Raw genomic sequence first — 27,347 nt, forward strand, 5'->3', positions numbered from 1 at the left:
CGTTTAACCCTCCTGCTGTAACGATCTGGTAAAGCTATGCACCAGACACGTGTTTGATGGCAGTTGTGCATATGTTGTAGGAATTAGGCACCACTCTGCTTGAGAAGCATGTATGTGTGTGTGTTTGTGTGTGTTCTGCTCCATGCTGTTTCTATGCATTAATGGAGATCTAAAAAACATGCCTGCAAAGAAAGAAGCTTATTAGGGTGTTGGGCGATATATAAAAGGATGGGACCGTTCCTCATATATCGTGTATATCTTAATTATGAAGAAAGCGGTTTATCTTGTTGTTGCTACTTCTGTATTATCACCATAACGTCAGCAAACAGAAGCAGAGACCTTCCTACATTATGTGTTTAGTTGTAGCTTTCAACAATTTTGTCTGACAAATGTTTTAAATAACTTGAGAACTAAACTTCTTCTGCATTACTGCACCAATAAAAAAAAATACAGTGAGAGGAAATACAATAATATATGAATTTGGAGCTCAGCTTAATTTTTTACCAAATTGGAACAATGGATCTTGAACACTACACACTGGACCGGACGCAGCAGCATTTATATAAATGTACATTTATCATGTCAGAAGGTAGAGAGAGTAATTGTGTTCTCAGATTTGTCTACTAATTTTAACCATGTTTTGAAGATGTAAGCACATTAAACCTGGCAAATGACAAAATTAAATAGTTTAAAAACGATACCCCCAGCTGGAAAAAATAATTGAATGATGTGGTGAGTTTAGTGACAGCTTGAAAACAAAATAAAGAATTCTATTTGCACATTTCTCTAATTAAAATTCAATAGTAAAGTCAGCGTCTGTCAATGCTTGTGTTTCTTATTAAGGCAGCTGATACAGTTCTTGCCAAGATAATCATACAATTAAATGTTCATATTGATTCATTCACCGCGTACATGTGCGTTAGATACCAGCTTTGATTGTATGTAAAGAGTGTGTTGTGACCATCATCATCTCCCTCAGCTGAACGAGGGGAGGATGGAGGGGTGGGGGGGGCAGGGGGGTGGGATTATATCTCGATCCCTTTGCAAAGCTCACACCAAACAATCAACCATTGGAAATAATCCTCTGAGACACACAGACACCCGCACACAGCTACAAACACACACATATACGAATGCCTCTTAAACAGTATATTAAAAATGTATAAAATCCTCATATGTGTAGATTTAGACAGAATGTATTTCATCATGTCAAAGAGCAGTTTAGTATTAATCTAAAGATAACAGTAAAGTAGCAAAGACACTTTTTCTGGTCATCTTGATGTTCCATTGACAGCATTTAATGGGAAACCACTCTGTTGATAAGATAGTAACAGCAAAACATGATTTTATTGGTTCATAATTGTTTGCCATCATGTAGAGCTACAAAGATTAGTCGATCAAGAGATTAGTCGATCGTCAGAAAATTAATTGGCAACTATTTTGATAATCGATCGATCATTTCAGTCATTTTTCAAGAAAAAATGCCAAATATTTGATGGTTTCAGCTTCTCATGTGAAGATTTGCTGTTTTCGTTTTCATATATGACAGTGAATTTAATATCTTAACATTTTAGACTGTTAGTCAGACAAAACAAGAAATTTGAAAACATCACTGTGGCCTCTGAGAAACTGTGAATAGCATTTTTTCACTATTTTTAAAAAAAATCATTGTCTAAACAATTAATCGACTAATCGAGAAAATAATTGACAGATCAGTCGTTAGTTGCAGCACCTACCATCATGATACGAAACCCATTTGGATGTAAAAGTTCCACTGATTGTTTGTTCTTTAACAATGGTTTAACTGTCTTAAATGTGTAAAATATTCTTGACACATACATTAATATTTATTCAAGCTAAATGTATGTTCATCTCTATCTAATTCTAATGGCTATAAAGGCTAAATAAATACATAACTACAGTCAAACCGCATTCAGATTCCTGTGTCGATTTCCATCAGCTGTTGAAAGCTACTGTAATGTCTTAGTTAAGATCAGAGGCAGGCAGACAGATTGGAAGGGAGGGGGCAGTTATATCTGTATGTACAGCCAACGTGCATCTGTTTGATCTCTTGAATCAACATCAGCGATTGGTTGGAGACCTGGTTGGATCGTTAATGTGGAAGATTGTGAGTGTATATATGAGGAAGGGGGTTTACGCTGAGTCTGTGACAGTTGGACTAAGCACAGAGGTGGTTTGTTGTTGTCCTGCTCCGTGCACCTTTCTCTATAACAGCTTGGGCTCATTTATAGTAATCAAGCCTGCTCTTCTTCTGGGAGATTAACTCATTCTGTCATCGCGGCCTGTCGTCCTGGAAACCATGACGATTAAGAAGATGTGTCGTAAGTACATGACTGCATGTTGAGACTGATTGTGGTGGTTGTCATGCGATACATAGGTCATCATTACACATCTGATGGATTCCAGGAGTATTTACATTGAGGACGCTGCTGTTTATCCAGTTGCCATTACTTGAAAGTGACTGTGGGAGACTTTCCATCTTGCAGCTGTATTTGGCCCATGAGGGCATGTTAACACCAGCATCATCACTACCGTAAAAGACTGTGGTCAAGCCAGCCGCCACGTTACTTCCTTATGCCAGCGGCCACATTATTTCCACTTGCGTTATTCCGGTAATGTAGTTTTCCACTTGGAAGAACTGAATAATCCGTGAACAAAATGCGGTTTGCTGTTGTTTTCATTTACTTTACAGTTGACTCATAATATTGGAGTTTGATTCAGAAAGTGAAATGAAAAAAATGTCTGTTTCCAATCACTGATTCCACTTCAGAAAGCATCTAGAGGACACCAGATAGCTGCTCAAAAACTTCCAGAACCTTTCACTGTGGAACTTCATAAACTTCATAAATATTATGCACTAAAACACAAGGTGTTCTACTCAGAATACTATTAAAAGAAAATTGTCTGTTTCCAATCATTAATTACACTTCTGACACATTTTAGAGCAGTGGTTCTCAAACTTTTTCATGTCAAGGATCCCTAAACTGACACAAATTAGACCACGGACCCCCATTTTATAAGATTTTTGCTTTTAGATGTTTTATTACAGAACGTGTATGAAACCCTTGACCAAAATAGCTATATAGTCCTTGTATACCTTGCATTAAAATGCGTATTGTATCCAGATTTCATCTAGATACGATTTAAGCTGATTACATTTACACCTGGTATTAATATGCCTCCAGTGTCTACATTGAGATCCAATTGTTCTTTCCAGCTCAAACAACCGAACAGCCTGTCACATCATCCTCTCATTTGCGTGGGTCCAAAAAACGACAAAAAAAAGGATGATAGCCAACCATGAAGCTGCGCTATTGTATGGCATTTTGTTTGCTTTTCACAGCAGGTTAAGAAGCCAACACTTGGTCTCAAATGTCTTGAATATCCATAGCTTTCTTGTTGCTTTTTTGCTAGAAGCTTACCCTGCTAACTGGTTAATGGCTGCGACCTTGCTGGTTCAGAACATTCGCACGCAATTACGTATTTCCACCCGCGTAGTTGTTGTATGTGTATTGACTACGCAATAGCATTTACAGTTGTGTTCAATGTGGTCACAATGTGTTCCTGACCACCTCTTGGCTGATCAGATCACAATCCATCCTCAATGCATCTTGGGTGCATTTACACCTGTACTTTCATGTGGTCAAGCACCCGATTGAAATCCGATCACCCAAAATGTATTTTAATTCAAGGTGTAAAGGGGACCATACATTCTGTCATTGTGTTACTTATGGATGGAATTGGATGAAAATAAATTGTTCCCCTTTTTGCTTGGGACCCCCTGGAACCCTGTCAAGGACAGGTAGCTGCTCAAAAACCTGCAGAATGTTTGACTGTGGAATTTCACAATAAAGCCCAAATATATTATACAATAAAACAAGATGTTCTACTCAGAACATTATTAAAAGGAAATCGTCTATTTCCAATCACTAATTCCAATTCTGACACATTGTAGAGAGAGCAGGAAGCTGCACCTGAGGTCCTCTAGGATGTGTAGAGTACAACATGAGTACAACAAGTGCCTTTATTCTGAAAGTCCTCAAGGAGTTATTCTGGGAATTTTTGTGTGGTTGTAGCTCAGGAGGTTAAGCGGGATGTTCACCAATCAGAAGCTCGGTGGTTAGATCCCCGGCTCCTCCAGTCCGCATGTTGAAGTGTCCTTGGGCAAAATACTGAACCCCAAATTGCTCCCAGTGGCTGCGCCATTGGTGTGTGAGTGTGTGTATGAATGGGTGAGCATAGAAACATTGTGGGGCATTTTGGACAGGAAGCGCTGTATCGCTCCCGATGAGCAGCTTGGCACCTTGCATGGCAGCCTTTGCCATCAGTGTATGAATGTGTGTGTGAATGGGTGAATGTTGGTGGTCGATAAGACTACAAAGGTGCCACATAAATGCAGCCCATCTATCATTCTGAAATTCCACAGTGAATCACTCTCGAAGTTTTTGTGCAGCTACCTGATGTCCTCTAGAATGTGTCAGAAGTGGAATTAGAGTTTAGAAACAGACAGTTTTCCTTAACTGATTTACTGAGTAGAACATCTTGTTTTAGTTTGTAAAATATTTTAAAGGCTTTCATTCTGAAATTCCACAGTGAACTATTCTGGAAATTCAGAGACTGTGAAATTCATATGGTGTTTAGAATGATAGTGTTGGTTTTTTTTAAAGCGACGGCAAACCACGTTTTGTCGACACATTTTTCAGTTCTTCCAGTTAGAGAAACCTCATTACTGTAATAACGTACATATACGCACAGGAGGAAATAACGTGGCGGCTGGCTTGACTGTGATTTCTGAAGTGGCGGCTGGCTTGACCGTAGACGTAACAGCAGGGGTTACGCCTTTGTTTCTTTGCTCTACTTTGAAGTAGACTACTACCTTGGTTTACCTTCACATTTGTGCTTCAGCTCTCATCACTAACATGTGTTGCCAAAGCTCTCTCAAAGACTAGGCTTCCTTTCAAAGGGAAAACCTCCTGGACCGCAGCTTACCTGGCAGAGTAGTAATACCTGTGTCATGTTGCTACGAAATCCAGGATTTACTGTAAGCTGCCTTATCATTCTGAACTCGCTGACTTGAATGGCTGTGTTTTATTAGGGATGCTAAGCCGTAATATGATGTAACGGGCGTGTCTACTGCCAGTCATTCCTCTCTGAGCAGCATCTGTTTCTTGTGCCCCTATAAATTGAGTACTTTTCAGGCAAGAAATATGGTATTAGAAACCTAGGAATCAAATTCAACCTGACAATATTGCAAATCTGTTTCCTCCCAGTGAGAGCTGGTTCCTAGAGGCCAGCTACGTTTCGTCTTGAGGCAGCTCTGACATTTCCTGGAGCAGGAAAATAATCTGTCTGTTGGGGAAGGAAGACAGATTTGCAGCACAGCCTCAGGTCCTTGAGTATGTCCTTGCAGCTTATACTCCTCAGCGCCGCCTTCCACACAGGACACATGCTGTTGCTTCATTATTTCAGGGCCTCCATCTGATCTGCTCTGGAAACAAAGGTTTAATATCCAGCTCTCACTGTCAGAGAGGAAGACAAGCATCTTTATTCCCACTGCATTATTCACTAATGCATGTAGCAGGAGTTTAAATTGCTTTATGTATTTTGTAAAGTTCATGACCTTTCCTCGTCTACTCTAAAGAACATGTCACAACGGAATAACCAGCATCTCCAGTATATCAATTATATTACAAATTAAGCAAAACAGACTTGATCCTTGCTTGATCGCCTCTCATTTTTGAATTTATCCCCCAGGGTTTGACAGGATTTCATCTAGCCAACAAGGATACAGGACCTTAACAACATACCGAGAAATAGTCTAATCCTTCTAGTGATTTTAAAAATGACAATCCCCGAAACGTACCATGTCCATGAGTTCACTGTTCAAGAATATGGCTGGGAGGATGATTTCCCTCTTTCCACCACCCAATTACATTGGTATATAACTGAAATTTTGTGTTCTACTGACAAACATTGTCCATGCTAAGAAAGGATTGGAAAGAGGATTTGTGAAGACTATAACAGTGGAACCCCCTCCCCCTCCTCTCCTCAGTACACAGTTCACTGAGGATTACATCTCTGCAATTGAAACTTGGCAGGACATTCTCCACCCCCCAAAATATACCATTTCAGATCACACTGGCAATCCGACTTTGTGCCAGCAGTGGCGACCGTTGCAGGGATGTTTGAGACTAGCAGAGACACGGTGCAGAAGATGAGAGAGTGGAGGTGAAAGCGTGAGGTCGGACAAACTGTAGGTAACACTTTTTGCGCTCCTCCTTGTCCGTTGGTGAATATGTGCGCCTGTATCTCTACCTCTGGAGAAAATGCCATCCACTCCGCTGATGGATTATAATCATCTCTGATTGCAATTGTCTCACTGAGTCAGACTGTTTGTAAATGTGGCATTTATACCTCTGACAAGGATTTGGCACTGCTGCGCTGCTCTCCAGATGTGTTTATATACGATTAATGTTTAGAGATAGTGGTGGTAGGTTTCTCTGTTGAGTAGAAACGTGTAATGTTATTGGACAGCAGACACATTCTTATTCGTTACTCTTTCTCCATGTTCAAGGTGATGAGTTGCCCTTGGAGGGGAATTGGATTGCTTCCAGAACAATGCTGTGTTGTGTGTGCTGTACATGAGCTAAAATAGACTTTGAGTTAATAATTATTTAGAGCTGACAGGTGTTTTTCTTGGAATTTTGTTTGCCCACTAGTAGAGCTGATATGCTCTACCCTCCACTTTGATGGGTGTGGACTGCAATGAGTTTTTAACTCTTAATGTTATATACACCCTTATATTATATTTCCACATTTACTTGCATTCTTTCTGATTTTTCATGCTGCTGAATTGCATTTTGACAAACATCATAGATTCAGCATTACTAGATAATCCTTTTTAGTCTCGCCCATGGCTCTTTGGATGGCAATGTCAACTGGTCGTTCCGCCACTTTGGTCAAGACTGAAATATCTCAACAACTATTTGATGGATTGCCATGAAATTGTGTACAGTTATCCACAGTGCTCAAAGGATAAATCTTTGTTTATCCACTGACTTTTCCTCTAGCACCACCAGCAGGTCAAACTTCTCACTTATCCAGTGAAATATCTCAACAACTACAAGTTGGATTGGCACTTTGTACAGATATTTGTGGGTTGGAGTGAAATATCCTAACAACCATTGGATAGATTGCCATGAATTTTGGTACACAAACTCATGTCCTCTTCAGGATGAATTGTAAATAACTTGATGATTCCTTAACTTTTCATCTCGCACCCATCATCAGGTCAAAATTTTAACTGGTCCAATACATGGGTCTATGACCAAATACTTGCAAAATAAATGACATTCCCATCAGCCTCATCTGTACTTTGTTTAGGGCTGATTAGCAAAAGTTAGCATGCTAACACGCAAAATTAAGATGGTGAACATGGTAAAACATTATGCTTACATAGCATAAGCATGTTAGCATTGTCATTTTTAGCATTAAGCTGAAAACATGCTGTTCCTAAACATGGCTGTAGACTCTTACTAATGTTTTTTCCTGTACTTTTCCATTATGGAGCCAAAAAGCAACTTCCCTTAAAGCTCTCCAGGCCCGTAATCATTAGACCTCAGTCACAGATGGTCAGGCAGCCTGGGGCCACATGGCTCCTGGTTGACTCTATATCACTTCCTTTATCAGCAACTCCATATTGTGTTGTATTTAGATTCTGGCAGTTTCTGTCTTTTCCATTTAGAGGATGTGCAAAGATTGCATCTCTTGAGTTGTTTCTTCATGTCCTGTTTAGCCATCGCCTGCTGTGTTTGGGTTCCCTGCAGTCATGCTTCTTTACTTCCTTTAGGAACCTAAACCAAATGTTCAAAGGACATTCTTGTTGTGTGAGTGGTAGGTGCCCCTGGTTATCTATAATCCCCATTTAAGAACAGAGTCAGTCAGCCTGAGTGGCAACAATGTGAATCATCAGAGGCCACGAGAGAAGAATGCTGTGTTAAGATAAACAATGCAGACTCTTCATGTTTGAGAAATCAGTTAAAGAGCCAAGCGTGTATCATTAAACAACACTGAGTACTGTACATCCCATTGTCTCCACAGGCAGGATGACAAACCAGCCAACAGCCAACCAGTCCAACACAAACAAGGAGAAGGAGAAAGAAGAAAACCAGCGAGATGACAACACAGACGAAGCGTATAAAGATGCGGGTCACTGCAGCCGCAACACCCACAGCCTGCTGCTGGGACTCACTGTCATGGGTATGCATGGACTGGGAAGCTCAGGCTATGTCCTGGTTGACTTCAAGAAACATTTGACAAAATAAGCTGCCTTTGATTAACATAATTTAACATCCCAAATCCCCACATTTTTACTGAATGAGTAGAATTTTTCAATTTGAGGTCAATTTTATTGTTCAAAGAAACAGCAATTTGTGCTGCAGCAAATATAAACACACACGACCATAAATGTACAGACTCTGATCATTTTCCCAAGATACATCTTAATCTTGTTGTTGTGTTTAAGTCTGCCTCTGTAAACACTTTGGTATGTTTCTGCATAGCTGTGTTCTTTGTCCAAAAAAGCCTAACGAAGTCAAGAAGTGAGTTATTTTTGTTGGTCATTTGTCACCGAGATTTAAACCTTGATTTAAACCTGTTTACATTACAGTAGAGGGTTCTCATTAGTCAGAGGTCTCTTACACGTCAGATGTAAATCAACACTATTTTGGCGAAGAAGAGAAGTCGGCCAGTGAGTTCAGCAATAAACTATAAATTTGTGGTCTGTCAAGATATGGTTTTAGATATTTCTGGTATTTCATGCTGGTATTTTGGTATTGTTTTTACAACAAGTACATAGTGTTAATCCTTGTTTGTAGACTTCAAGACTCTGCAATCAACGGTTTCTGTCTCCCAAAAATACAGAGAATAAAAAAAGTCCTTTCCCCTCCTCTCCTTTCAGGCGTTGTTATGGGAGCGGTGTTTGGGATGGTGCTGCGGTACATGAGGGTGACAGACGGCAGCGCCCTCACTATGGTTTCCTTCCCTGGAGAAATCCTCATGAGGATGCTGAAGATGCTCATCCTACCTCTAATCATTTCCAGCCTTATCACAGGTGTGGCAGTTCACACATGCACGAGCAATGTGAGCACAGACCAGTGTGGGTGTACAGACATTGTATTGGGTTAGGGTTAGGGTTTAGGGTTAGGGTTTTTTAGAGTAAAATATCTCCACAAATATTGTATGTATTGGATTGTAACTTGGGAAAGACATTCATAGTCCCCCAGAGAATGTACCCTAATGACATTGGGGATCCTCAAACTTTTTATTTATCACCTTAACAGATCAAATTATCCACTTTTCCAACTCTGTGATTAATGACAAGATACATCTAAAACTAATGACCGCTTTACTGTCAACCTCAGCTGTATTTTGAGAGTAATGCTAATATTTCATCCTTAATGATGACACACAATAAGTATATTAAACATGCTGAACATCTTTTAACTGTAACTCAATATGGCATCTAACTGAAATGGTAGATGTTACATGCTAATTATCAGCATTTTAATATCAAAGTTGTACATAAGTTAACAAGTATATTTTAGCCCAAGATATTGTATTCACAGTACATTGCCTGGCTAACGAAAATATACCAGTTTATTGGGAAAACAAAAACTTACAAGCATTTAAAGGATAAGGTAGCAATTGTCAAACCAACAATGAATTAATCTACTTACAAGTATTTTGTGTGTGTATCCAAAGCTTGATATATCTTTTTCCTCTCTGCTGTAGACCTCCGTTGTCGTCCAAAAACTATTAAAAATGAGCCACACCGCTGCTGACATGTTCCTTTGCCCCCAAGATTACGGTCACATTAGTTTATTTAGAAACGGCTCCAAAGAACAATAACAGCAATCAAATTTTCGGTCTCCGGTGAGTAGTCCCTTGTGAGGCAGACGCCACTGCAAAGCTGCAAAGCTCTGTAAATAAAACCACATTCCCACACAAGCGCAGTAGCGTCTGACTCATATGGAACTACTCTTGCTGTTATTAGTCTTTGGAGCCATTTAATCAACCTAACATGATCAATCTTCTTCATAATGAAGGAATATGTCACCCAGTGCAGCAGTGTGGCTCACTGAATCAGACTTTGGATACGCACACAATACTTTTAAGTAGATCAATTCATTGTGGGCTTGGCTCTGCACATGGGATTTGTTTACAATTGGAAAAACAGAAAATCAGCAGCCATATCCTTTAATGTTCTACCCATAATTTAATTCCAGTCTATGATGAACAGCCACTGAAACTTTCCACCACAGAACATATGTACAAATGGGCTAGTCCACCATGCATATCTCTGAACCTGGGAACATGTGTAACTGAAGCTGACACTTTACTTCACTTTTTTGGATGCATGTTGAGATAAAGCCCAAAATACTGCCACCTTTAATTGCTGTTTGGACATATACAGGTATTTTTTATTTGAGTGCAAACACTAATAGCTGTCCGTCTCTTTCAGGGCTGGCTGGTTTAGATGCCCGCTCCAGTGGCAGGATGGGTAGCAGAGCCATGGTGTACTACATGTCCACCACTGTAATCGCTGCCATCCTCGGGGTCATCCTTGTGTTGGGGATTCACCCGGGGAACCCCAAACTGAGAGGAGGCGGGGCGACAACAGTCCAGAAGAACCAGGAGGTCAGCAGTCTGGACGCCTTCCTCGACCTGATCAGAAACCTCTTCCCTGAGAACCTGGTGCAGGCCTGCTTCCAACAGGTACCCTCAGAATCCGCACCACATCTGTGGAGCTGCTATATTACTTTCACTCTTCATTTGTGCACGCTACAGGGTCGTATACATCCGAATACAAATGTAACAGATGTGGAATAAGGGTCAAAAAGGATACATTAGTTATTGCTTTCCACCTCCAGCATGCTCTAGGTTCTTGCAAGATTGAATATCTTATAATGAAACCTGCATCATTCAACCTTAAGGTGATACTAACCAATCTAAATTGAAAAAACAGTTCATTAGAAAGGCTTTCAATGGTGAGTTTTGGTGTTGAATGAGGCTAAATGCTGTTTCAGAAGGTTTATTATCCAGTTAATCTTGAAGGTTTATTCAGCAGTTGACAAAACAACCTCACCACAAGGTCGGTTTAGTAGCTGTTCTGGAGCTTTTGATCATATCACAAGATCGTGTTTCCAAGGTCAAGAATGAACTTTGAAGCTCGGCTTTTAAGCAGACATGGACAAGAGGTCTTTAAAATGGCCAGGAAATGGAAATCTGAGCATCTACAATTCCAAGACAGCTGAGTAACCTCCATGTGCTGATGAAGCAATTATTATAAAATTTAGAGATTTAGAGATTTTTAAAGTTGCATAAAATGTGAAAACCTCCTTTACGCTCTCCTGAAAAGGCCAAAGTTGAGGTCATTAGCACGTCTGTACAAGGTATTACTGAGGAACAGGAGGAACTTTAGAGAGTTTTTAATGACAGGTGATTCTCCAGAGGATCTAGTCGTCCTCTGAACTTCACACATAATGTTTTCTACATGTGTCAACAGCAATAAGTGAAAGACATGATTTGACTCAGAGGGTTTTGGCTACAAAAGGACCAAAAGGTCACGGCTGCCTCCTGTGCATAGACAGTCCTGGAAGTATAACCTTCAAAGTATATTTACTCAGTTAAAGATGAGGTTTTAATCGTAATATAAATACAAGCAGCAAACCTGGAGACACTTTTTATATATTAAGTGTACTGCTGAAGCAATGAAATGATTAGTCAGCTGACTAATTGTCATTTATCAAGTAAATTTAACAAACATTTGCTTGTTTTTTTCTTGATTCTTTACTTCATTCTGTTTTTGTCTTGACAAAAGGAGCAATTTTAAGACATAATTTGGCTCAGGTAAATTGAGATGAGAATGTGTCATTAACAGTTAATTAATTGAACCATATTAATTGGGTAAATAACAAAAATAGTCATTGGTTGAGACCCTTTTAGACTGATAATTACATAAGGAATAATAATAATGCTGCAAAGTGAGGTTTTAGAAATAATCTACATGTCTTGTCTTTGAATTATTACCATAAAATTTGATTGTAGTTTTCGGTCTGAAAACGCAGTTACAGTAATGTTCAGTTGACTAGTGGCGGACAGAAAGAACGGGACAACTACTGTTTATCCAAGCTGATCATTTTAAAACGATAATCCAAGTCTCAATCATGATGCGACAGTTGCCTTCTTCTGTCCAAATCCTGTTTTTTTTTTTTTTTCCCTCCCTCCTCTTCTTTCTGTCATGCGTGTGTGTCTGAATGATTAGAAGTAGTTGTGTGTGTTGGATAGGGTGAGGGTCAGCCCTTCTGCTACTGCTAATCTCTTTACATCTGTAATGCTACATCCTCATTTACCACAGCGAGGCTTCTGGGTGCACTGCTGACCATGAGCTTATAGACTCTCACTTCTTCCCGCTGCCGTACTCTCAGTTTTTTTTTCTCTCTCTCTCTCTCTCTCTCTCTCTCTCTCTCTCTCTCTCTTTATACCTTTCTTCACATGTTTCTTTTTTCTCTCTGCATCTCTGTTTTACTGCTTCTTTTGTTTGTACTCATCAGGGATTCATTGAAGTCATAAAAGGCATAATTGCTTTTGCAGGGAGGAATCGTCCTTCCCCTTTCAACCTTTTTGTCTCCCCTTTTTCTTTCCCTTGTTTGTCTTTATTGGATAATCTCTTGCCGTCTGTTTTTTTTTAACTTTTGTTTAAACACAGATCTGAGTTTATCATCTTGCTGCCAAGCTTTTGTTTGCACACACACACACACAATGGGCCTCAAGCAAGAACATTTTTGTATTTTTATCCTAAAACTCTCTGACTTTATTTCTGTTAGGTTTGCATGTACAAATGTTCCAAGTCAAATTCAATAAACTCTCTTAACTGCATGAAATTGCCATAAAGTTTCAGCCTGATGAATGTCACCTGGTCATAAGTCGGTGCGCGTTCATGTAATTTGATCGCAAATTCTCATATAAGACTGCATGTTCCACTCCGTTTGTGGGCGAGTTTCATTCATAAAAATGTTCCCAAAGAATAACAACAAGATTTTCATTCTGCTTTCAGAACTCAGTAGACAAAAGCATGACAAATTTAGGAGCGCCAGTACCAGAGGACCCGAAACAATCAGAAAATATTAATCCAGCTGCCAACATCATGTGAGGGAATACTAAAGCGAAGCACTAATATGAGAGGCAGTCATGTGACAGTCACAGAGGTATTAGATGAGAGAATATTATAGCCTACAGTAGGTGATGTTACACTGTCAGCTGCCACAGAAGATGATACTCCTGCTCCAAAATATGGTAATAAAAACAAAAAAAAAACCCTCTCAGTTAAATTGGCAGCCATGATGATGATGATATAACAAACATTTTGCATTAAGTTTGTTTTTGATATATATTCTATTTTAGTTGATTTCGGTATCATATTTAAACTCCAAATTCATTCAGATTAAACATTATAATTAGTCAGACAAGTGTTTCTCCCCTTGTGAAGAAAGGCAGAGACCATCTGTTCATGACTCGTATGACACGTCTGAACTGAAAGAGAAAAAATTCTAAGTACAAGAAAATTGATGAATGCCACAAATTTTCTTAAATCACTTGCCTCTTAAAAACAAATCTGTTCATACGAGTGGTTCTTGCGTGAGGCAATACGGGTTGTTAAATCAGGGTTCAGTGAGGCAGCACAGTCTGATCTTGTTGTGGTAAAATCTTCAGATCATCCACAATTTAGCGTTAAACTCAAAATTTATAAGAGAAAGACTCAAAGAAATACACTTGAAGCTGGTAGAGTTCAATGTGAATAGGTTTACTCTGCATAAAGAGCCTAATGCAAAATCAAAAAACATTAAATTATATACCTCTCATTACCCCTCCTAATGCGGAGCTTATTTCCTAAACTCCACCTTGCTTGACCTTGACACTTTGGTGACGATCCAAACACCTTTCATCTAAAAAAAAAAAAAAGATGTCTCAAACTTCTCTAACATGTATCAATTGTACCATTTCTCACAATACACACAGTCTAGCGGCCTTCAATCATTGCACACAGAAAATCAAAATGTGACATTACTGATCATCCCCCTTCCAAATTCCTCTGGGAACCGTCTCTTACTGACGTAAATATTATCTTTGTATGGTTGCTAACATGTTGTAGTTACTAGCATAACTGATCGTTGGGGGACATCTGTCTCCACCACAATCTCCTGATCAACTGAATGTCGTTCTGTCCCTTCAGGTTCAAACGGTGCTGAAAAAGGTGCCGGTCGCAGCACCGAACCAAACCGAGCCCATCTTAGTGAACAGAAAGAAACTGGAATACAAATGGGGCATGAACGTTCTTGGTGAGTTGACGACAGAGATGATATGTTTCGTGTGTGCCGGGGGGTCAGAGAGTTTTCTTGCATTAAATTCTAATTTTCCTGATGTTTTGAGAACTTTGAGAAACTCAATGACTTGCTAATTCGCTGTTTGTGTCTTCCTCAAGGCTTGATTGGCTTCTTCATCACCTTTGGAATCTGCATGGGCAGGATGGGCGAACGGGGAAAAGTCATGTGCGACTTCTTCAATATCCTTAACGAGATTATCATGACGATGGTCTCTATGATCATGTGGTGAGTGTCTTGTTCCCCCCCCCCCCCCCCCCCCCCCGTGTGCGTATTTGTGTGCGCGTATCTATCCACGAGTGTACGAGCACTGACAACATGTGTCTCTGTTTTTGCTCATGTGGGCCAACGGCTGCATTGCTTTGACATTCTGGAGATACCACACACAGAGGTTACTGACAGTGATGGATAAGGCGAAGATTGTATACATGAGACATATTGTGGGAACAAGCGGCGATAGACTGAAAGGGAGAGAGAGGAAGAGGAAGAGGGAGAAAGTGTGTTAGTGAAGGACATGGACAGATGGAAAGAGAGAGAGAGAGAGAGAGAGGGTTTCCCTGGGACATGCTGGAGTCTGTGGTATGCTGGGGAGTAGCAGGAGCCGGGGCCCGGAACAATGTTGTGGTCTCCCATGGGAGCCGGGGTGGAAGATCTCCAAAATGTAATGGATCCACTGACGGTAGAGGAGCCACTTGGCAGCAGAGCAGAAAGCAGATGCAAGGAGGGCGGGAGGGAGGGACAGCAGGACGTGGAAAGATGCGTGTGAGAGCATGCCTTCAGAGAGCAGTGCACGCCTTGAGGCTTCACAGGACCCGCCGAGAAAGAGAGAGTAGTGGCACTCAGAAGGGAAGGGGGGGGGGGGGGGGGGGGGGGCATGGTAGGCGGTTGGAAGACAAACAGCAGGATGCTTGTCTTGCAGCTCTCCTAGGCCATTTACATGTGCAGCTGGACACCAAAGGAATTGTGTCCTTGTTCGTATCACTCACACTGTATAAACAGATTACTCGTGGGCCTACGGAGCCAGCCAAACACAAAGTCCAGTGTATACAAAAACACGTATCATACAGGGAACACATCCGTCAAATCTTATACACTACTACACCAAACAACTGCCGATGAATTGCGAGCCTCGGGGTGCAGCACACAGCTGACCTGGCCGCTGTCGTGACGGGACCTGCTTTGACTCGGATCAGGAAGGGCCTAAAGGCAGAACACCGCTTTAATTCATACTGTGTGTGTGTCTCACAGCGGTTTGAATTCATGAAATGGAACAACTGCACTCCAAAGGCGGAAACCAGAGATCTGAGAACGTGCCGGCTTGACATTTGACACCAACACGAATGAAATAATTTTTTAAACTAATAGTTATAGACTTTAACTGATAAATGCACTAATGAGCTGCAATTATTAGTCGATTAATGGATTAGTCAGCACGTCCTCACAAGAAAAAAACAGTATAGGTTTAAAATTCAGGCCGGTAAAAACAACCTACGGTTTACGCCATCTAGTGGCCGTAGTCAGTGTTGCCAACTTAGCGACTTTTCAGACCCCTTTAGCGATGGCTAGCGACATATCTTGTGACTTTTTTGACGGACCTTAACTCCTCTCCTTGAAGGGAGTCGCCGGTATTTCTCAGTGAATGAGAGCTAATGTGGGACAGAGCAGCAGCGTGTTCAGTGGACCAATCATCAGCCAGACAGAGTCGTGAATCAGCTGTGAATGTTTGGACCAATCATTGATCCTCATTGTTTGATTTTGATTTGTAAAAACAGACAAAGTTAACAATAGTGAATTTATCCCAGTGCATGATCATCTCTCTATTCATGATACTACAGTTAGAGATGATGCAACAGCCATAAAACAGTTTTTTTAATATTAGAAGTAGATTTAGATGCACATTGCTGAGCTGCTTAGCTTCTTACAGTCAGTTTAGTTTAATTTAACTCAATTTTCTTTAACTTGTATGTATGTAATTACATCATGATGTCATAGATATGCAAATTAGCACGTGATGTCATCTAGCAACTTTTCCTGCAGGCTTTAGCTACTTCCCACTGGAAATAGTTGGCGACACCGGCCGTAGTAATTATGACTCGGAGAAGTGACGCAGTTCAGATGACGTCGATATAAAGTGACTTGATAAGATGATTTTGTCTTGTTAGGAGGAGGCGGGTTGGGTGGTTGGCTAGATAGATGGTGGACTTTTTTTAAAAACCGTGATGTCATGGTGTTTACTGTTGTCATGATGACGAAGGTTGCGTAACTTTAGTATAGTACAAATTATGTTTCAAATGATCATTTTAACCCAAACCATGATCTTTCCCAAACCCTAACCAAGTAGTTTTTGTGTCTAAACCCAACCAGACCTTATTCACAGCGTTGTCACACCATAAAACATCATTATTTTTCAACAGTGATTCGTAATGGTTTTGGAAATCCTTTGGAAACACCAGAGTCCATTTCTACAGCCGCTAGATGACATAAACGTAACTATAGGTCGTCTTTGCCAGCCTGAATTTTAGACATTTTGAGTAATTTTTTATGAAAAAAAGGCCCAAATTCTCTGGTTCCAGCTTCTCAAATGTGAATATTTTCTGTTTTCTTTAGTCTTCTATGACAGTAAACTGAATATCTTTGGGTTGCCGACTGTAAAACGAGACATTTGAGGACGTCGTCTTGGGCTTTGGGAAACAGCGATCGACATGTTTCACCATTTTCTGACATTTTATGGACCAAACACTTAACCGATTTATCGAGAAACTAATCAACTGATGAATTCATAATGAAAATAATCGTTAGTTGCAGCCTTGGTGTCTTCATCTCTCAATCTAACTTTTATACAAATAGTGAGGATGCTGCTTTTTGACGTCTAAGATTAAAAAAACATGAGAATTCTGCAACAAGTTAAGCAGCAGCAGTGAAAACATGTCATCCTTGGAAGAGGAAATAACAACATGGAAGGGAAAGCCAACAGCCGTCCTTAACTTTTCAGATTTCAAGAACAAATATCGTTTAGAAAAGAGAGAATTTAGTTGTTTATTTTTAGATCTTGCTATCCAAGATTCTCTCTGAGATTTTCTTTGTGAGTTTAAGAAGATGTCTGGTCACATGAGATTAGTGTTGAAATACATAATGTGTTTTTCTTAAAAAACACAACACAAGTTTATTTATAGACCACAATAAATACATCACATCAGCAATTTCAAAGTGTACGTACAAGAAATTATTTTAAAACTTAAAATCTTGATATATATAATAAATGAATGTATACATATATAAATCAGCCTATAAAAGACATAAAAAATGATAAAGGTAATGGAGATTAATGAAGGTTAAACCAAAATAAATGTAATTCTGTTCATTTTAGCTCTGATGTGTCTCTCTAACTCTGTGCCCAGGTACTCTCCTGTAGGCATTGCCTCTCTGATTGCGGGGAAGATCGCCGCCATCGGAGACCTGGAGGTCGTTGCCAGGCAGCTGGGCATGTACATGGTGACTGTCATAGTGGGCCTGGTGATCCACGGCGGCTTGATCCTACCCGCTATATTCTTCGGTATCACCAGAAAAAGCCCCTTCGCTTTCTACTCCGGTATCTTCCAGGCTTGGATCACAGCTCTGGGTACTGCTAGCAGGTAGGGCAGCCTGCAGGAAGTGTGTGTGTGTGTGTGTGTGTGTCTGCGTTTGTGCACATGTGTTAACACATGTGTGTCACATGCTTCTTTTACAACATCTTTTTCCTCGAGCAGCTGCTTGTAGTTACTCTGAATGATTGGCGTAGCATGCCACTCGCTTTCAGCTATTTGGGTTAAATCTGAAAGGGCTAAAAGTAAAATTCAGTATTTACGCAACTGAACTGACAAATCAGGACAGCAGAGCCATATGTGTGTGTGTGAGCGCAGGCTATCATAGACAAGTCCCTGTCAGACAGATCCTGTGTTGTAAATGTCTAAGCCTTCGGATTAGTCGTCACCAGCCAAACTGGCCTTGCTGTATCCTGCCTGGCTCTGCTTCGCTTTGCCGCCGAAACCAACTGTTATTTTGGCACATTACTGCGATTTTAGTGAATATGGATAATCCTATCAACGTTTTCTCTAATTATATTATGACCCGAGCTTAGCAGGGCCGGGGAATCAAATTCCTCTAATTCACGTGTTGGAGGATTGCAACAGTGGCCTACACCAGCTGTTAGGAGGAGGCTGTCAGTCGACTCAAATTTCTTTTTTTTTTTTTAACTTTAACTCAACTTTACCCCCCCCCCCCCCCCCACCCTCACTTCCCTCCTCACCTCTGCTCTGTTGTCTTTCACCACCTGTCTACCTATTTTATGTCGTTCAACAAACCCGTTTCTCCTGTTCTTTGTGCATCTTCTTAAAAACTTTTTTTTTAACTTTCTCAGCGCAGGGACGTTGCCGGTCACCTTCCGCTGTTTGGAGGAGAATCTGAAGCTCGATAAACGCGTGACTCGCTTCGTGCTTCCTATAGGTGCCACCATTAACATGGACGGCACGGCCCTGTATGAAGCCGTGGCGGCCATCTTTATCGCCCAGATGAACGGCATCAGCCTGGACGGCGGACAGATTGTCACTGTCAGGTAAAGCACACACACACAAACACACACACATTGTTTTATATTTAACTGGTGCTATTAATCTGGAATTTATTGTCCTGAGAGCAGTGACTTTAATTGGTTGCAGTGGCGAGAGAACGAGGATCATGAAACAAATAAAATGAAAAGTACACGCTGCAACACTTTATACCACATGTTTTCATGAAAGTGAAATTCTAGGGAAAAAATCTGGATCATGAACATCTAACTTTAAGCCAATTATAGGCTTTTTGTGTGGTCTGTCAGTCTATCTTACCTCATGTCAAGCAACAACAAGATACAGATTTTGAACTAAAGTATGTTGTCAGAGCGTGATGTCATCACCCACCTATCTACTCTAATCTGCGCGTTCAGCGTTCCTCTTACTGTTACAGCTAAATCAGCGTCAGTAAAAAACTGAGCTTCTGCAGAGGAGGTGAGATAGATAAAAGGCTGAAAATGTGTTATAACATCCAAACCTTTATTTTGGGCATAAAATGCACCACTAACCCGACCCTTTATCAGCCATTCTACAACATTGTCAACACCAGTGCAGTACAAATTTTTTCTATTATTATTATTATTATTATTTTGGGCAACAAGACATGTAATTTGCTGCCATTCATGTCAACTGCTCGGTTAGCTTTTGCTATGCAAGAATTTTTTTTTTTTGATCATGTGGAATATATCAGTATTTATACATAATTTTAACGACGCCTTTCACTCAAAAATGTGTTTTTGTCTTAATGTTACTTCACTGTGATGTCTGAGCGTCACCGTGCAGGATGAGTTTCTCTGAGCTCATCTTAAATCTGAGTTCAACAAGTGTAGCGACGAGCAGGATTTATGACATCGCAGCTAGTTTGGAGCCAATCACGGACCGGTATGCAACTTACATAAGTGTGATGTGGAAACTTGGATCCTACGAGGACTTTTCATTGAAGAAAGAAACATCTTGTGTCCAGCAGTTAAACTTGTGAAATAAACAATATTTGCATATTCATAGATTCTGGGTTTTTCTATGAGGAGAGAAACTTTTTAACCACATCAGGCACAAATTATTACTCAAAGCAGAGTATTTTATGCTTTAATACATTACTAGAGGGGATCTTTAACCAGCAGTGCAAACATGAATTCAAAATACATCTTTGTGACTTATCTGAGGCAGTTTATTGTAATGTTTATTGTAACGTATGGAGACGAATAGCAGCCTAAAACTTTGCTTAAATGGAATAAAGAAGTAATGACATATTCGTTCCCCATTTTTGAGGTTTCAGCAAAACATTTAAGTCCGACTGGAACCAGTTTACTTTGATCAGGAATCTTTTTGTAGTCGCTGCAGGGTTATAAATGATGCTCAGCACTTTGAAGTTGTTTATTCTTTGTCTTCTCATCAAAGACTTACCACCAAATTCCCAAAAATTGAATTGTCAAAGTACTGTATGTGCTGTACGTACCATCTGTGGCGATATTGTTCTAAAATAAGATCCACATGTGTTGTGTAAAATCTCTTAAATTCCCCCACTTCAGCTCCCAGTCACAGCGGGGTGATAATTAAGGCCGCAGCTTGTCAGAAATGATTGAGATGTAACGCAGGAGGAGATCTGAGATCAGATGAACAGCATCACGCGGTAAATATCAAGGTTTAGAACGTCCCGACTGGCCTGCAGTCACATCTGGGACCAACGTGAACTGATAATTCCTCTAATTGCAAACATGTCATGACGAGCAACATTCTTTTGAGCATTAAAGTTGTAAGAAAGAAAACAGAAAAGACCAGAAAATCAGAGATTCTGTTTTGTTGTGGACGAAAGAACATTTTTCCCTTCCCTCGTACGACATTTTAAGTTGCATGTGTGGCCAAATTAACACATAAATACCAGGCGTTGGACTATAAACCTGCTTCTGCATTCAGCATTCATACTTTCAGCATTCTTACAATGATTATATAATAAACAATGAATAAAAAAAAATGCATATATACACATTAAAAAAGGAAAACAAAGGAAAAATAGCTTAAGTAGCTACAAGAAGAAAGACTCTATTTCTAACCTTGTATAAATCTGTTTGTTAAACAGGGTTACCAGTGTAATGAAAGTTGGCACAGAGTAGGATTTTCTGTTTTTTATTGGGTCACCATCGCTCATGTGGGAGTATTTTATTTATTGATGGCAGCTGTGGCTCAGCAGGTAGAGCTGCTCATGCTGTATCACAAGGTTGGTGGTTCACTCTCCAGCTGGAAATGTGCTTGAGCAAGAAGTTGGACCCTTAAGTTCTCCCAATGGTCAGGCCAGAGCTTTGCATGAGAGCTCCCTGCCCATCAGTGTGTGTGTGTGTGTGTGTGTGTGTGTGTGTGTGTGAATTAGAGGCAGAATTGGAGACGGGTGGAATATCTCCTAGAACGATAAATCTGTAAGTGAAACCCCGTAGTTATCCTAACATGTTGTTCTCACCCTTCTAATGCTGAAGCCAAGTGGTATCTGATGCCTTTTAGGCCTCTTAAACAAAAGTAATTGGGTTAATTGGGAACCATTCGTCTGACTAAGCATGTTGAATCAGCAGCGAAAGCAGCTGGTCGCTGTGAATCACTGATTTCCACCATTAGGTGTGGTTTCGCTTCATTTTTCACCTCTTGCCTTTTCTTTTCTTTTCCTCCACATGCAAAAGCCACAAGCTGACAACAGCAGCAGTGCAGAGAAAAAGTCAAACTTTATAGGGCCAGTTTACACGTTTTTATCAGCCATTTTCTCAATTTATAATCTATAATGAGACGTTTTAAACACATTTAAAATGGGATGAAAATGTTTTACTAGCTTGTTTCTTTGTTTTCTTATTTGGATTACAAATTAACATTACTGGCCATTAGTATCTTCTCAAGCAAGCAGTAATGTCTGCTTTCTGCCAGGGCTGAAACTAAAGATTATTTTCAGTACCAACTCATTTCCTGAGTATTTTCTCCATTAATTGATCAATCATTCTATCTATGAATGTCCAAAAACATTAAAAAACGCTCGTTATAATGTCTTAAAACCCAAGATTAGCCTTGTTTTGTCTGATCAACAGTCCAGAGCCCAAAAACATTCAGTTTTCTATGATGTATGACACATTAAAGTTTAAAATCTTCACATTTTAGAAGCTGCAACCAGCAAATGTTTGGCATTTTTCCTTTAAAAAATGACTAAAATGATTATTATTATCATTGCAGCCCTACTTTCTGCTGTATTTATGGTGTGTTCAAGTGCAACATTTAATGAAAGATGTTAGACAGTGTAAAGATCTCAGTTTTTCCAAGGTCATTGCTTCAATGTGAATACGTGTGTGTTGTTTTCCTCGCAGTATGACCGCCACTCTTGCCAGCGTGGGAGCTGCCAGTATTCCCAGCGCTGGACTGGTGACCATGCTGCTGATCCTGACGGCTGTCGGCCTGCCCACCCAGGACATCAGTCTGCTCATCGCTGTCGACTGGCTGCTGTGAGTCAGGTGTCTGATGAGCGGGGTGAATAGCGAGAAATAAGGAATCAATGCTCTGCTATTGAAAGAGTTTAAACAGTAACGTTTGTGAGAGTTGACGGGGGTTGTGAACATATTGGTGTTATTCAGCTCTTGGTGGCTTTATTTCACTCAAACTGTTTGTCCACTCAGTGACAGAATGCGTACCTCCATCAATGTGGTTGGAGACTCATTCGGCGCCGGGATCGTGGACCACTTGTCGAAGGCGGAGCTCGCCGAAATCGACGCGGCAGAAATGCAAATTCTCCCAACGGAGGAGGAGCTCGATTTCATCCCTCCGCCCCCGATCCTCACAGAGATGGACCTGATCGACCCTCTCAAACCGCCCGAGCTGCCGCCTCGTTCCCCTCGCCCACCCAAACAAAACCACCACAGCCACGTTCTCTCCCAGTCCCACTCCGCCACTTACTCACCGGCCCGCTCTGTCCGATCTCCATCACCACGTTCCATCCGTTCTCCCTCTCCGCGCTCCGTTTGTTCCCACTCCCCCCGACCTTTCCGTACTCATTCACCACGCCTCCTCCGCAGGACGGAGCCGGGCTACTGCGCCCTGCCCAGCCATGATAACCAGGTATCAATCACCACTGTTTCTTCCTGTTGCACCATAAAGTTTGTACTATAATTCATCTCTGATATAACACTATTTTAAATATGCTTTGAAGTAATACACCATGTTTTTGGAGATTTGCTTGATGGTCAACTTATCTGTAGGTATCTGTATCTGTAAGTAATGAGATATCTAAAACATCCATGTATCCTCAAGTCATTCTGGTATTCCTTGTGCTAATATAAGATTTGTTGAGTAATAGTAGACATCATGCTAACTCTTTGGCATACGATCTGTGGCCCATTTCAAGTGCTACCTCTTTCTAAGTCCACATTTCAACACCAAATACATCATGACCGGTCACCAAGGCTGTCCCACTTCCAAAGGATCCTCTAAATCTGGTTGTTCACCTGCCAGTGTCACTCCTCTGGAGGACACACCTTTGCAAACATCCTTTGAAAGAAGCAGCCTCTGACTCAACATACTGACATTGATACGGCCATTGAAAAAATAAAGCTTTAAATAGTAACACAAAGACCTTGTAGCAGCTCTTAAAGCTAATCTCAAATGTGTGACTAAATCTGCAAATCTGGGATAAAATGGCAAAATATATAATGGACACAAGCACACACAGGAAACAACAAACCTGAAAACACAGTCCTCCCATTCATTTGAATGAGAGGACCTCCAGTTTTGGACCTTTGACCATGTTTAACATAGACATCCAACATCACAACAGTATAAAAATGACAGGAAATCACATAAAGCGCGATATAACCCTTTAACAAGACATCAGTCTGCTTTAAATAATATTAATAGTACAGTCAACTCATGTTTGGAGACTCTCTCTCAGCATATTATGCTAGCATGGTGTTAGCATGCTAGCTACCAGGGGAACATGGATGATTTAGCTCTTTATGTCCTTGTATGTTCTCAGGTAAAGTCACCAATCCACCAATCTCCACAAACAACAAGATTTAGCATGTATTCCTATTGTTTGACAGGCTACATGGCCCCACCTGATCTAATTTGGGTCTCTTTGCGTTCTCAGATTTCCACACTGCCTCGCTGCTACAGAGAGAGGGACCGGGAACGGGAGCGGCTGAGGCGAGAGAGTGAAACGGAAGAGGAGGAGGAAAGAGAGAGGGTTCTGGGTGAAGTAAGCGACGGAGAGGAGAGCGATGACACTGCTTACGATCGGAGGCACACCATCCCACCGAGCGACCTGCCATGATTGGATTTTACCACGAAAAAGCTTTCACCATCAATTTGTTTCCGTTTTACGACAGCTTTCTCCACTTTAGACCATCACTCCACTGTTTAGAAAGATTCCAGTGGAGGTCCACAGTGGATTTCTGGCTTAAAGGATAAGGCTGGCGTTTTTCTATATTTTTCTTATTGTCAACAAATCTCATATACAGAGCCAAACCAACAATGAATACAAGATTTATGTTTATCCAAAGCCTGATCTTATTCCTCGTAGACCTCTATTATTTCCCAAAAAACTATTAAAAACACGTCAATGAGCCATACCAACGCACTGGGTGACATGTTCCTCCACCACAATTTGTTTAAAAATGTTCCAAAGACTGATAACAGCGATCACATTTTCAGTCTCTGGAGAGTAGTTCTGTGTAATGCAGACGACACTGCACATGTGTACCTGTTCTTTACAATGTACAATGTGGTACAAAGTCAACAGGTTGTGGTATGTAGCACAACAAGCTAGCAAAGCTCCGTAGACAGAACCGCATTCCCGCACATGCTCAGTAGTGTCTGCCTTACAAGGAACTACTCTCCTGCGACTGAAAATGGCGATTGTTGTTTTTAGTCTTTGGAGCTGTTTCTAAACAAACTACCGTGACTGTAATCTTTGTGGTGGAGGAACTTGTAAAATCTAGTAAATCTGCACATGAGATTTTTTCACAATAAGAAAAATATAGAAAATTTGAATTAATAATTCTTAGATGTATTATGACATGATATGACTGTTCAATAAGTGATTGATAAGCTTGCGTTTAGCTTACTGTACGTAGATATTAAAATGTTGCGATGGCAACATACTGTAACATTTAGAAGGGCCTTTAAAACCAGGTCTGACTTTTGCTCTGTGCTTTGATGCAAAAGCTAACAGAACTTTACTCTAAATGAGTTGTTTTGCCCCATAATCCTCCACTCCACTCATTTATCATTTTATAACCAAACTTAAAAAGTCTCCCTTACGCCTGAATCTCCTTAAATTTGCCTGATTCCAGAGAATTTTGAGTCTGCTCTTGACGAGAAAATTATGTTGGTGTTCTTACCGGCCTTTTAACGCACAATTGTGAGTTATATGTTGCTACTTTATTTCCTCTTTTTCCCTGAAAATTAAAAAAAAAAAAAAAAACCTCAAGAAGACCAACAGGTTTGTGTAAATCAAAGAAATATACAACTAGCAGACATTATTTTTTATAAAATTCTCTACCTTTTTGCATCTCTTCACGTTCTCATCTGCTCTACTTGCACATCACCTCTTTTTTTTTCCCCGACAGCAGTCGCTATTGATGTTAATATTGTTATTACTGAAATGTATCTATGGTTTGTATTTTCTTGTTGTGGTCTGGTGTCTGAAATGATGAGTAATAGGCGTCTTTGCTCAAATGCACAAGATGCTGTTTTAATTTTGTCGTATGTTTAAATTTATTATTAGTTATTTTACTCTCATTTACCACTTTTAAGTTCTTAATTGCTGTAAAATAACATCATCAGTTTCCTCTGTCCCACTCAATTGCCTTTCATTTCAAATTTAAGTTCATCCCACATCCTTAAGTCTTAACTCAGATTTACAGGTCCAGGTGTATATTGTATGTAATAAAAAATCTTAGAGATTTATTTAAAATAATTTGTCAGTGTTTTCTCTGCTGCTTAAGTAACTTGTACAATCTGTGGAAGGATTTGCAGTCGAAAGGGGACACGCGTCAGTGTTTGGTTACTAAAGACACGGGGGGAAAAAAATCCCGCAGACAAAGATATTACTTGACGGGAAAAGTTGCAACAGACACACAAACAAAATGCACGCTTTTACACACAAGGCTGCGCTTATACATTGATGAGACAAAGACACACAGAGATATCAACACACTTAATCCTCTCAAAGAAGAGTTAGAGACGGACGGACGAGGCAGGAGAGAGAGAGAGAGAGCGAGGGATGGGGAGAGGAATCGTAGGGCGGCAGATGGCCAGAAAGACGTCAATCCTTTTCATTCTTCCCAGACAGCATAAGGGCACTGTGGGTAATTGCAAGCGGGACTGACGTTAACTTCGGTTCCCTGCACGTCAGAGAGGAGAGACCCGAGCGGAGTAGCACGGAAAAGGTGAAAGGCGGGAGGTCACTGCTCAGCAGAAATCTGAAAATCTGACAATGTGTCGAGGTACGACTGAAAGTGCGTGAAATTCGAATTTGTGATGATTGACTTAACGTTGAGGCTGATGGTGTCTGTGGAATGAAGCACTAATCTGCCCTGTAGCATGAGAGAGAGAGCTGTCCCTCCAACCGACACATGACATGGGGATATCACACCATCTGAGGCGACGGGGGGGTCAGGAATTTAATCACTGCAGCCATCATCGTTTAGAGGAGTGTGTGTGTATGTGTGTATGTGTATGTGTGTGTGTGTGTGTGAGGGGTGGGAGGATATGAAGAGCATCATCTGCTCCCTGTCCATTTTCTTTACTTTAGCTCAATTTTGAACATCTTCTCATGTATTAATTTGTTATTAATCGACGCCAAATAATGAAGGTTTGACACTAAAACAGTTTTTAATTAATTCAGTTGTTTGACTTTACAATCCCTGAACAAAGTTAATGTAATCTGCTTAAACTGGACATTTGGGAAACCACTTTCAACAACTCAAACAGATATTTTTATCATATTTTTTCAGTATTTTTGTTTGTGTAGCTTATGATATATGTTTTTTCATTCTATAAGTTATAAAAATGGAGTAAAAACACCTATTCTAGTAAAGTGCTGACCTGCAGACGGACATTTGCACACTCATAACTCAGATGAATTTCTTTAACAGATGAATATCAATGTTTAGACACACTGTGTGCATCCGAAATAAATTCATCAGAATTATTTTTAGTTTTTTTGTTGTATAAATGAAAACTGTTCTTGCAAATCAATAAAAAACAGGATTAACATCAATTTCAAGCCGCTCCACAGTCTCAATAGTGTAGTTAAAAGTATTATTGATACATCACT

General features: G+C 40.4%; 1 protein-coding gene across 13 annotated transcripts in view; it reads left to right on the plus strand.

Moving 5' to 3' along the window:
* The window catches only part of slc1a9 (solute carrier family 1 member 9), a 57,850-nt gene that overhangs the window by 18,505 nt on the left and 11,998 nt on the right, over positions 1–27,347 (plus strand). For 4 of the 13 annotated variants that reach the window (XM_042393535.1, XM_042393531.1, XM_042393532.1 and 1 more), the window contains 10 exons: positions 8,122–8,280; positions 8,981–9,133; positions 10,544–10,797; positions 14,315–14,420; positions 14,564–14,690; positions 17,861–18,094; positions 18,859–19,053; positions 22,384–22,518; positions 22,690–23,128; positions 24,156–24,654. In XM_042393535.1, coding sequence (XP_042249469.1) covers positions 8,127–8,280; positions 8,981–9,133; positions 10,544–10,797; positions 14,315–14,420; positions 14,564–14,690; positions 17,861–18,094; positions 18,859–19,053; positions 22,384–22,518; positions 22,690–23,128; positions 24,156–24,338 — 1,980 coding nt within the window. In that variant the 5' untranslated portion in view covers positions 8,122–8,126 and the 3' untranslated portion in view covers positions 24,339–24,654. Of the gene's footprint in view, positions 1–1,651; positions 2,343–4,524; positions 7,915–8,121; positions 8,281–8,980; positions 9,134–10,543; positions 10,798–14,314; positions 14,421–14,563; positions 14,691–17,860; positions 18,095–18,858; positions 19,054–22,383; positions 22,519–22,689; positions 23,129–24,155; positions 24,655–27,347 lie in introns of those variants that run through there. The other 9 variants (XM_042393533.1, XM_042393536.1, XM_042393526.1 and 6 more) reach the window with 8 other exon arrangements.

Source organism: Thunnus maccoyii, chromosome 18, assembly GCF_910596095.1.
Source record: "Thunnus maccoyii chromosome 18, fThuMac1.1, whole genome shotgun sequence".
NCBI classification, from domain to species: domain Eukaryota; kingdom Metazoa; phylum Chordata; class Actinopteri; order Scombriformes; family Scombridae; genus Thunnus; species Thunnus maccoyii.